The 11,826-nt window shown below is 39.4% G+C and overlaps 2 protein-coding genes across 6 annotated transcripts in view; one reads left to right on the top strand and one right to left on the bottom strand.

Annotated features, from left to right (window-relative positions):
* The first annotated feature begins 211 nt into the window (after positions 1–211).
* LOC122072271 (arogenate dehydratase 1-like) lies at positions 212–2,205 on the top strand. Its single transcript, XM_042636856.1, has one exon. It carries the CDS (start codon positions 565–567, stop codon positions 1,891–1,893), a length of 1,329 nt encoding a protein of 442 aa, XP_042492790.1. The 5' UTR covers positions 212–564; the 3' UTR covers positions 1,894–2,205.
* Positions 2,206–6,291: 4,086 nt separating this feature from the next.
* Positions 6,292–11,826, bottom strand: part of LOC122071834 (zinc finger CCCH domain-containing protein 25-like) — a 16,546-nt gene continuing 11,011 nt past the window's right edge. For all 5 annotated transcript variants that reach the window (XM_042636258.1, XM_042636261.1, XM_042636262.1 and 2 more), the window contains 3 exons: positions 10,340–10,449; positions 9,989–10,176; positions 6,292–7,187 (listed from right to left, as the gene is read on the bottom strand). In XM_042636258.1, the coding sequence (XP_042492192.1) occupies positions 6,636–7,187; positions 9,989–10,176; positions 10,340–10,449 (850 nt within the window). In that variant the 3' untranslated portion in view covers positions 6,292–6,635. The remainder of the gene's footprint in view (positions 7,188–9,988; positions 10,177–10,339; positions 10,450–11,826) is intronic.

Genomic DNA, 11,826 nt, shown 5'->3' with positions numbered 1-11,826 from the left:
CCTTGTAATCATGTGAGATCTACTCTCACAAGTTTTTCACATTTCAAAGGAACGGAGTTTCGACGGTTAAAAAGATCAAAACTTCACCAGCACTCCCATTGATACGCACGTCACACGAGCGCGCTTGCGTCAGAGCCAGATGAGGGGTTGGTGTGAGTGTGAGATTGACCAATCGAATACACACGCCCGCATGCACGACGCACCACCCTCCTTTCTCACACAGTCACAAAACTCCACGGCTTCTCCTCCCTCCAAGCTCCAAAGTCTCTTATATACTGTCTTGTCTCTTCAGTCCTCACCTATAATGTTGTCTCTCACCTAATATATAAACCTCATTAATCCAACCCTAAATCTCTCAGCTTGAGGTGCCCTTTCTCGGCGAACTACAAGCTTTCCTTCTCCTCTGCCTTTCTTCTTCTTCTTCCTTCTCCATCTCTTCCACCAACCCACCTACCCTTCTCTATATTTCTTTCATCTCATTCTCTTCCTCCTTTCAGAAAAAGAAAACACATTACTTTGTACATTCCATTCGTGATTCAAAATCCAAATCCCCTGCCGGTGAATATGCAGGCAATCTCACCATCTCCCACCACATCTCTCAAATCTCTCTTCTCAGACCACCACAAGCCCTTGAGCAGGTCACCAAAACCATTTAATCCCCACAATTGGACCCCAACTAGCCTCATCATTCATTGCGTCTCGCGACCTGACTCCTCCAACTTGGCCGGCAGCACAGGTTCAGGTTCAGGTTCAGGTTCAGGTTCAGGTTCAAACTCAGGCTCAGGCTCAGGCTCAAATTGCCGCGCTGACTGGCAGAGCTCATGCGCAATCCTCGCCAGCAAAGTCGTCTCTCAGCAGCGAAACACTGAGACCACTGGCAGCACCGAAATCACCGCCGTTAATGGCCACGATACTCTAGATCTGGTCGCTCTCGGCAAACTTCCCAAGCCCTTGACCATCGCAGATCTCTCCCCTGCCCCTATGCACGGCTCCCAGCTTCGTGTAGCTTACCAAGGCGTCCCCGGCGCGTACAGTGAAGCCGCCGCCGGTAAAGCCTACCCGAACTGTGAAGCCATCCCCTGCGACCAATTCGAAGTGGCTTTCCAAGCAGTTGAACTCTGGATCGCAGACAGAGCTGTTCTTCCTATAGAAAACTCTCTCGGTGGTAGTATCCACCGGAACTACGACCTCCTCCTCCGCCACCGCCTCCACATCGTCGGAGAAGTTCAGCTTCCCGTCCACCACTGCCTCTTGGCGATGCCCGGAGTCAGAAAAGAGTACCTGACACGTGTCATCAGCCACCCACAAGCTTTAGCCCAGTGTGAGCTCACCCTTACCAAGATGGGCTTGAACGTCGCTCGTGAAGCCGTCGACGACACCGCAGGAGCCGCAGAATACGTAGCTGCTAACGACTTGCGAGATACCGCAGCGATCGCCAGTGCCCGTGCGGCGGAGCTGTACGGTCTGCAGATTCTAGCTGATGGGATTCAAGATGACTCGGGGAACGTGACCCGGTTCGTTATGTTGGCTCGTGAACCAATCATTCCCCGGACGGACCGGCCATTTAAGACCAGTATCGTTTTCGCTCATGATAAGGGAACGTCGGTGTTGTTTAAGGTGTTATCGGCGTTTGCTTTTAGGAACCTCAGCTTGACGAAGATCGAGAGTCGGCCGCATAGGAACCGTCCGATTAGGTTGGTGGATGATGCGAATGATGGGACCGCGAAGCACTTTGAGTATTTGTTTTATGTTGACTTTGAAGCGTCGATGGCTGATGTGAGGGCCCAGCATGCGTTGGCTGAAGTACAGGAATTTACGTCCTTTCTTAGGGTGTTGGGGAGTTATCCAATGGATATGACTCCTTGGTGCCCTTCTCGTGCAGATTCCCTTTGATTGGTTGATTATCATCATCATCTTTCTCTATTTGTAATGTCTATTTCATCCTAAAGAAAACAATCTAAATCCTAGTAAGAAGGATTGGATTTGGGAGATTTTTTTTTTTAATTAGTGGGGTTAATGGAGAAATGTTGTTGTTCTTATATATAAATATGTGTCACATGAAAGATGTAAATATTGTTACATCTCAAAGAGCTAAAACTAACAAAAACATTTCTCTTCTAATCCGTTGTGCATGTGTCTTGTTTGTTGTATTGTATATTTCTGATTTTGTCTGAAAAAAAAATATATTTGGGATTTTTGTGTGGATATTGGAAGATGGAAGGTTTCGATAACATGAATATAGTAAAAATTCTCACTTTTTTTTGTGTGATGTATGTTCTTTGGTGATGATATTATTTTGGTGGATTTAAAGGCTTTAAGATAACTGAAACAAATATGGAGAATATAATGTGTAACTGTAGTCACAATACAATGAATAATGAAATTATTAAGATTGAAAAGAGAGAGGTATCGGAAAATGATTATTTTAGGTATTTGAGATCAATTATAAGAAAATGTGATATAAAGGATGATATTTCACGAATGAATAAAGTGAAATGGATGAACTAGAGAGGCACGTCCAGGGTGTTGTGTGTTCAACCTATATATTTAAAACTTGTGGTGAAAATATTGATGGCGGTGGTGGCGGTGGTGATAATGATGGTGGTAATGGCAGTTAAGGTGGTAGTAGTAGAGAGTCGAACTCGAGAGTAGCATTTATTAGACTGGTTTTTGTTATAAATTTATGTTTCTAATTTTTTCTTATAAACAATAGCAAATTTGCTTCTCCAATGATAAACAAATGTATTTTTTTCTCCTGGCTACTTTCATAAAAACACAAAAATAAATCCGACATCATATACATTTATTTCTAAATTTATTATAAAAAGTACACACAAAACATCAAAACTGTTTCTTTTGAACATTGCTATATAGACCCTACATAAATTAAATGCTAGGAGTAAAATTTCTTAACTAGTATGTTTTAAATCAGTTAAAGGAGATGGATTATATATGTATATTTATAACAAATTGAGCTTATTATTATTTTGGTTGTTCATTATCTCTTTTGCAACATTTGTTTATGGGGACGAAAAAAAAATCAAAGACAGCTTTCCACCAAAAAAACAGTAAGGCAATAAGTAGGCATTAGTATTAATTGATAATTTAGTTTCTTTAAATAATTTAAGATGATGTTTACAAATAACCGTTTACAAAAAGATTTCGAAGTATGCTGCCAAACATGTTTGCAGCACAAAACCTCTAAGAAGAACAATGTGACCCTAAAAATGGAATTGATGGTGTGGTATTGTGTTATAGAGATCCGCTTTGCTTGGACATTAAGAGTCCATAAAACAAAAATCCAAGTTTCCTTCTAATTGATTAGGTAAGATTTTATATTATTAGATGAGTATCTGAATTAATCTCTTCTTATCATGGAAAGTAGTTAAGAAAGTGAACACAAGCAACTAGCTTGAAGCCTGACTAGTTCCCACTAATGCAACAAAAAGTAGGCCTTTCTTATAGGTAACATTAGGGAAACGTTAAAGTCCAAAAGTGGGTTTTGATGAATGATATAAGTATCATTTTCAATTAAACATTTTTGGACAAAAGAAATTAACAATCATTTTTAGATAATACACTTTTTTCTTGAAAATGGTGTTGTTTAGTTATTTAAATGACCTTAAACAAGACACCTCACAAAGTAAAGGGAAAAAAAGGTGGGGAAAAATGCTTTCACGGAACATTAGGCAATTATGTTTCCCTGTCTCTCTTGAACATTAGGAAACATAAGTACAAGTGTATAATAGCATCCAATGCCAAATAAATATATACACGAAATGGAATGCATTATGGTTCATACACAAGAAAACCCACATAATCAGGATGAGGAGAGTGTTTCATCTAGTGTCAAAGGATGTGCACTACCGAAGCATGATTTTACTTTAATTTTAATCATGGCAGTAAAATAGAAAAAAAATGACTAAAACTATTAATTTAGGAAAATTGTTCTTTGTCAAGAACGACATGTGCAAGGGTTCTATATGCTTATCTCTGTCCTTCCTCGTATGAAATGATATATTTTCCCCCTCATTGATAGAGGAGAGAGATTGGCTTGGAAGGCATTGGAGGCCACACTTCCAGTAGGAAAACACTCACCCATTAATTAAATAAGATATTAAAATAGTTTTATCATGATATAATTATAATGAATTATTAGTATATAAAATAAAATTTTAAGAAAGAGAAATTTTAATGGGAAGTTGGGGAAAGCTAAAAACCACATTAGCCAGTTGAGTGGTGGATTATGGATGTGTTTGATAGGTGAGTGAGAGGCAGAGGGGAAGAGGGGTTGGTGGAGGGAAAAAGGGATCGGGTGGTGGATTTGGTGGTAGGTGGGGTTGTGCGGTCAGGTCAGCATTTCTCAGCCTCTCAGATCGAAAGCAACCCTTCTCTTGGAAGACCTCAACACCTCCTTCATATGACATGGGCGGTTCATTCCTGGCCCCATCCGGTCGGGTTTTGTTCTTTTCCTTTACCGACCATTTAAACCATGTCAAAGATCATCTGGCCCACAATGGCCCAATCTCTCCTTGTGTTACTCGTGACTAATATGTGAGTTGGTTCTATGGTTTCAAATATCAGTATTAGATTAGCCATAGATCCGACACATGAGAGACACCAATGGGAAGCACGGGCCAATGAGAGGGTAACGACATCCAAGATGAGTGGAATTTTTGATTTCATGGAGACCTTCCTGGGTCATCTGGATGCAAGTGTCACTGAGCTTGGCAGCCATCATTGTTCCTTCATTATTTTATGCAAAATAACATTATTTGCTTTCAATAGAGAAAATCATTTGTATTGAGGTCAGATAAAGTAAGATTATAATTATATTTTTAACCTGCTTATTCACAAATAGACAAATCCTTTGAAGAAAAAAAAAATGATTGTGATAGTAAGAAATTTTTTATTTTATTTTAATTATATATACTTTGTCAGTGTAGCCTATGCTGTGCTCTCTTTGTCTCTCTCTCTCCTCCACCCCTTCTCTAAAATGACCTTAAAGATTTTTTTTTTTATGCAAATCGAAAAAATTAGATAGAATATCATGACTTTAGAAATTGTAGGTTAAGATTTGCAGTGCTGGAGCTACTACAATCTATGGTCTTCTGGCTATATCTACAAAATGGACTGAGTCATACTTCCATACTATATGGACACAAAAATGGCAGAAACAAAATGTTGTCAAACAGTGCCTTAGTAGTCACAAAAAATTGTTCAGGCCAAAAGAAACCCCGCAGATTTCCTTCAGAGTCCATCCCTTCCTCTGTGCATGACTTGGCCCCAAGTAGATGCACCCTGGCGCATCCTTCAAAATGATTTCCATTATTGAGTGTAATGACCTTAAGATTTTGAAACTGACTTTCAAGAAAGATTCGTATCAACCTGCAAGCAATGCACACCAGACCACGGTTCTAGGGGTTGGTATCTATGGATCAGTATCAATGACGGGGTGATCTATATCAGTGGATCAGTACAGAGCAAGGGTAAAAAGGTGGAAAAAAAAACTTTTTAAATGAAAATCATGGGTATTTCTGTCTTATCATATTGGCCGAGATCAATCTTCCAATACCAATTTCCATAACCTGCACTGGACAAGCAATGGAACGTATCAGCTCAAGGAAGGCTGCTTTATGTAGCAACGATGTCGGCTAATTTTTTTAGTTTCCTTTCGGAAATGGCCATTCCAGTTCTGCTGATGTCGGATAATTTTTTTAGTTTCCTTTCAGAAATGGCCATTCCAGTTCTGTTAACTTCTGATCGCTTCCCAGTGTAAATGATTATTCCACTTCCTGTTTCTCTAATTGCAACATACCGTGCGGAAGATTTCACTTTAATTAGAGTTTTCAAAAACAACATCCAAAACCTTATCCCAACTTCAATCAAAGTTTTAAGTGAAACCACGTTTGCCCATATTTTTTGCAATTTGTGAGCAATGGATGTGGGGAGGAGAGAGAGTTGCATGCCATTTTGAATCCAAGTTTCAAACTAGCACCCCCTGAATTCAAAGTCCTGAAGATTCAATTCCCTGGGAAGCCAAGTAATGCAGTTTTTTGGTGTTCATTCCAAATCCAAACATGCATTTCAGTTTTTCCTCCAGAAAATTTTGGATTGCTGATATTTTTCCATTCAACACTGAGAAAATAACAAATCATTGGATGAAATTGTAAAAAGTAGCCTTGGTCAATCTATTTCTCAATATTCACATAGCTTCCAGTCATATTAATTCTCTCAAATTCAACTAAGCATAGCATGACCACCATGTAACAATTGATGATGAGCACTATCTGATCAGGAATCAAAACCACTTTTATCCTGTGTTTCTGTATACTCTGCATAAATAACAATTGCGAGTCACAATGCAAACAAAATTGACAAATAACTCTTCACTTACCATAATGTCAAATTCTTAAGTTCAACACTTTAGTTACACCACCATGTGATTGATATGCCAAGAATGCACAGATTGAATTGCTGAAAGGAACCAACATGTAAACAAAATGGCCACACAACATGGTGTCAGATTCAATCTGACACCATACCTTTAACCCCAGACCATGGTAGGTGTTTTCATAAGCTGCGGTCTTGCTCACCACAAGATTCTTCAGTTATATGATCACCTATCATGCATTTCATTTATCCTCTATCATATTTTGATCGTTTCTGACCTCTCCCATCTCGCTCATCTTTTGGATTAGGTTCTGACTCATGCCTTCCTGACCTTTTCTCCTCCCTTCCTTTCCTATCATGAACCTCTCGAGGATTTGATTTTGATTCATCGTGTCTCTCCCTTCCTCTCCTATCATGAACCTCTCTAGGATTTGATTTTGATTCATCATGTCTTGATCGTTTCTCAATTTCTTGTCTATTAGGATCTTCCCACGTCTCTGTTCCTTCTCTTTCCATTCCAACTGTTTCTCAGCAGCTAGCCTATCCTGATCCCTTGGATTCATTTCCCTTTGCCTACGTTCACCTTTCCTCTTCATCTCATCACTTTCTGCTCTAGAAATCCCATCATTGTCTTCCAACCTGAACCTTGAACCCTTATCTTGGATGGCAGACTCTGGAGGGCGATCCTCAAAAATATTCCTAGATCTTCTATGGCTCTTAGATGGACCATCATACTTGTCATGATCCCATTTTGAATCAGTGTCCTTGGAACCCCAGCCTGTGTTGGCACATCTCTGGATTGGGAAGATAAATGCAAGGATAAGAAAATTATGCAAAGAAAGCAGTTTTACAGAAATTCAGTAGACTCCCATCCACCACCTCATATAAGGTTTACAGAAAAGCTGACTACTACACATGCTAGAAAACAAATTTAACCAGGGTGAATATATTTATAATTAAAAAAAAAAACATACAATTACACATTCAAGATGGCTGGATAAAAGTAAATCTCTATTGATCAGTAAACCCCTCATATATCTATCATCAAATCTTTGTCCCTTTATAATCAGATTTATGGGGCTCACCATCATAGGGTCAATTTGGGATTTTTTGCATAGTGACAATTTACGAAGGCATCCAAAAATTCCCCCTTTAGGACATGGCAGCTAAACCACAGTCAATGTTATGTTCTTGATCCTACCAGTCCGCCTAACAATGAAGCCAGATATGAACTGCTGCAAATTATCAACAGGGACAAGCGGGCGGTGCAATTTGGTAGGAAAGAATGTGAAAGCAAATGACATGGATCAACAACCACTGCATAAGAAATCGGTTTTCCATTATGATGGCAAGAACGGAATGACAATTGCAAACCCTAGGTGGCAGACCACAGACAAGTCCTAGACAAGCCAGAGTATGTGAAGAAAGAAGTTTATTTGCAACTGGGCAGGACCATTGGGTCTTAGCTAAGGGAATCCACCCAAAAAGAATTAACCAACAGAAATATTATCTGAGTGTAGCAAAGTGGCACATGATGGCGAATTTCCCAATGGAAATAATCAGCCACAAGCAAGAGGCAAAATCAGTCAGCAGTGGCCAATTAGGTGAATCAGTTTAAGGTGATCAAGACTCTCCTCTATTGTTGGTACTGAATTTTTGAGAGCTTATTAATTTGAATCCAAAATATTTTCCTTCAATGCTCTTTATTTGTCCCATCTCCTACCTACACATATGAATGTAAATAATAAATTCAGGATGGAGAATCTAGTCAGGCTGTACTCAAGTATGAGCACCAATCTAATCAGGTTGTTTTTGATGAATTAGAAGAGCTATGTTTTTCCAACCCCAGCATCAGAGCTGCGAACAATGGATAAAATTCCCTATATTTTAACCATGGCTCAAAAATTTGCCGAGATTTCGCCAAAATCTCAGAAATCTCACTAATTTTGATATGGCCGAAACGAAATGGGGGTCGAAATTTCAAACCAACAATACTTCGGTCAAAAAATTCCCGAAGAATTTCGTATTGTATTGTGTCATCTCGCCAAAATGCTACATCCAAGGCTGCATAAAAGCCCCATTTCGCGAGTTACCAGAACTCGCCCATCTATCGTGTTTCGACCTGGAGAGGGTAAAAATAATCGCGAACTTGGATGTTTGCCTAATCGTAGCTTCAAACTGGTGGAATACACTGCTAAGGGTTGCCACATCACTCCAAAGATATCGGTTGCTGCTTATTGGTGAAGATTTGACCACATTAAACAGATCCACGTAAACAACTTTTTCCCAAAATTATTTTTGCAAAAAATAAGATATAACTTTTTTAGTGATTAAATTTTTATATGTTGGATACCAGAGGCTGATCCAAAACCTCATGGTGTTGAACTTTTTTCTGGTTCGAAAAATAGACTTTCCTAAAACAGATGTGGAAAAAAAATTATAGTTAATATAGACTAGATGGGGCTCAATTATATATATATTTCAATCACCGTTAGCCAATCTACGGCCTCACAAAGTTGGAAATTATTTTCTGTCGGTAAATTATTTTTTTATTTTCATAATATTAAAAATAAAAAATAAAGAGGGAAAAATAAAGAAAAATATTATAATTTGGTTTGAAAAATAAACAAAAAATATTAAAGTAATATAAGGGTTAGGGAAGAATAATAAGTAGCTACATAGTTGTTTAAGTGGCCTCAGTTGATGTGCCTCAGTTAATAATGGCTTGTTTTCTTTATGCAACAATACAATAATGAGATAATAGTTGATAGGGGAGGTGACAAGTGAGAAGGTAGGGGAGGTGAAAGGGGAAGAAGATGACAAGGGAGGTGACAGGTGATACATCACATGGAAGCATGGAATGTCGATTGATTGTTACAAGAGAAAAACCAAGTGCAACTAATATCACAAGAAGACTGGATGGTGGAGCCACAAGACTGAAACAACATGTGGCTAGGAATGCCAAAGATGTGGCTACATACGTTATGGTACCTGTGGAGATTTCTAGGGCCATAGTTGCACACATGACGGAAGGGAATCGGAGGAAGGCAGATAAGGAGAAGGCAAGGGTACAATTTGAGGAGGCAACATGAAGGTATACATATGTTTTTTTTAGCCTAAAACAAGGTTTCCCACAAGTATCTAAGCATACTATGGCCATCTGCCCAGCAAAACAGCCATTCAAAACCAAAAAAAGATATGTGCAATTTCAGCGAGAATTCACTGAATTGCGGTATTACGGTGGTTATACATTGATTGAAATGGCAAAACGAAACGAGTTTTTGAAAATTGATCTTAACTTCCAAGCAGGTCAATCTAGATAGAGGTTGCACACGTAGGTGTCCTAAGCAAGAACTAGTCTAGACAACAATTGGCAAAAGAAACATAAAAAGTGTGCACCGGTGCACGAGGCTCCTGCCACTGCAAGGTCTAGAGAAGGTAATAATGTACACAGACTTAACCCCCTCTTTGCAGAGAGGTTGTTCCCCGACCCAAACCCACGACCACTAGGTTGCAATGGAGCAACCTTACCGCAGCACCAAGGTCTGCCCTCCTAATTAGCAAAAGTAACATCTACAAGAAAAATTCATCTTACTTGCTCATCATGGGAAAATCTGCATGTAGCTCCACGGTTGCATTCACCTTTTTGGAAAGCACGGCAGACCCCTCGTTCTTCCCTCATCTTCTGCTCTTTCTCTTCGTCCTCTTCTTCTTTCTTCTTATATTTATCAACATGATCAACCCTTATAATTCGGCCAAGAATTTGCGCTCCATTTAAATTGTCTGGAAGAAATGGAAAAATATCAGTTCACGTATATATCTGTTCGTGTGTGTGTGTCATGATATTGTAGATTGACAAATGTAGGTGGTAACCATGATGGTCCCTTTTTGTCTCCCCTTTTTTTCCTCTCGCCTTTGGGGGGTTGGGGGCTGACAGACTACAAACCTACTGCAAGATTTGTACTCCTCTGATCCTCATATGCAACAAAGGCAAATCCTTTGGATTTACCAGTACCCTTATCTCTAACCAGATTAACATCGACTATCTCTCCATACCTGGAAAATGTTCCATAAGCATAAGTTAGGCAAAATATAGTCTCTCTTACAATATGTTAAGGTACTAACAAATGCAGGTAATGCATAGAAATATAAGAGTATAATGTTTCTACTTGCTAGTACATATAACTATGATTTAACTTGTCTTGATTGGAAGACAATAAGAAAGCCCAATTTACTCGGCCATAATCAACCTACATGAAGTCAGTTTAGACATGGCCAGATTTTCATCTGAGGTAGGGTCAAGGTCCAGCCTGGATAAACAATACCATATCAGCCCAAAACCATGACAAACTTTAAAAGACCCAAGTTGGCTTTGGTTGCCCAAGGCCACAAGCCATCCTTTGGTCTGCCTGTGAATTCCTTACTCAAATAGCAGTCCAATCAATAAAGATGCCAGCCCAGCCTCGCCTACAGTTTGGGTCATATTACTCAAATATGTCTTCAAAGAAGCTGTCTATCTAGTTGATAAATAAACCGGTGCAGACAATTTTACATACTGAGAAGAGTTCCTCTTGTTCTCAGCCGTATCTATCGTGATTGAGAAACAATAAGAATTTGAATAGAGATAGAACAAGAATAAGAGTAGGTTTGATTAAGGAAACATGACCTCATTTAACACACAAAGTGTAGGTTGGGTTTCAAATCATACCCTCCTAGATAGGTTCGCTCCCATTAAATAACTCTTCCAAATTAGGACGTTCTTGAGCTTCGATCAAAATCCTTTCGTATCTAGTGTCAGCTGATCCTTCAGCGTCTGCTTCTTCGTATTCGGATTCGGATGTGTCTACCGAATACAAGAAAATAGGCAAAGGAACAGCATCTCACTAATAACCTTGATTATACCAATCAAACCCATAGAGAACTACCCCTACAGACAAACAACCCAATAGATCCATTCTACTTTAAGTCCTTAACTCTATACTCATTTCATAGAATTGCACGTGATATACCCATCCATGCATGCCTTTATTTATTATATAAAAACATAAAAGAAATAGCTGCAAGTTGGGCACGTAACATCTCCTCCCCCCCCCCTTAAAGTCTCGCTCATGAATTGGAAACTACTTTGTTATCCATAACGACATCGCCATCTTCCTCCTCAGAACAAGCATCCATCACAAAAAGTTTTTTGCAACAGTGTCCAAGGCTAAATTTTTATCGGAATTGTACATAGCACCTTTGGGCATCGTTTCTGCAATTCTCCCAAGGAAGAGTTGGATGGTTCGAGATCCTTCTTGTTAGGGGCTAGGGTAGAACTCATACCCAAAAGCCAGCCGTAAGCACCTATAAGTCTCCACATCGAGCTACTCACTTCCGATGTGGGATTATTACTTCTGCCTCCCATGTGGACCGCCAACAATCTCCCCCCCCCCC

The sequence above is a fragment of the Macadamia integrifolia genome, chromosome 2 (assembly GCF_013358625.1).
Source record: "Macadamia integrifolia cultivar HAES 741 chromosome 2, SCU_Mint_v3, whole genome shotgun sequence".
Taxonomy (NCBI): Eukaryota; Viridiplantae; Streptophyta; class Magnoliopsida; order Proteales; family Proteaceae; genus Macadamia; species Macadamia integrifolia.
This window is presented reverse-complemented; position numbering and strand designations above follow the sequence as displayed.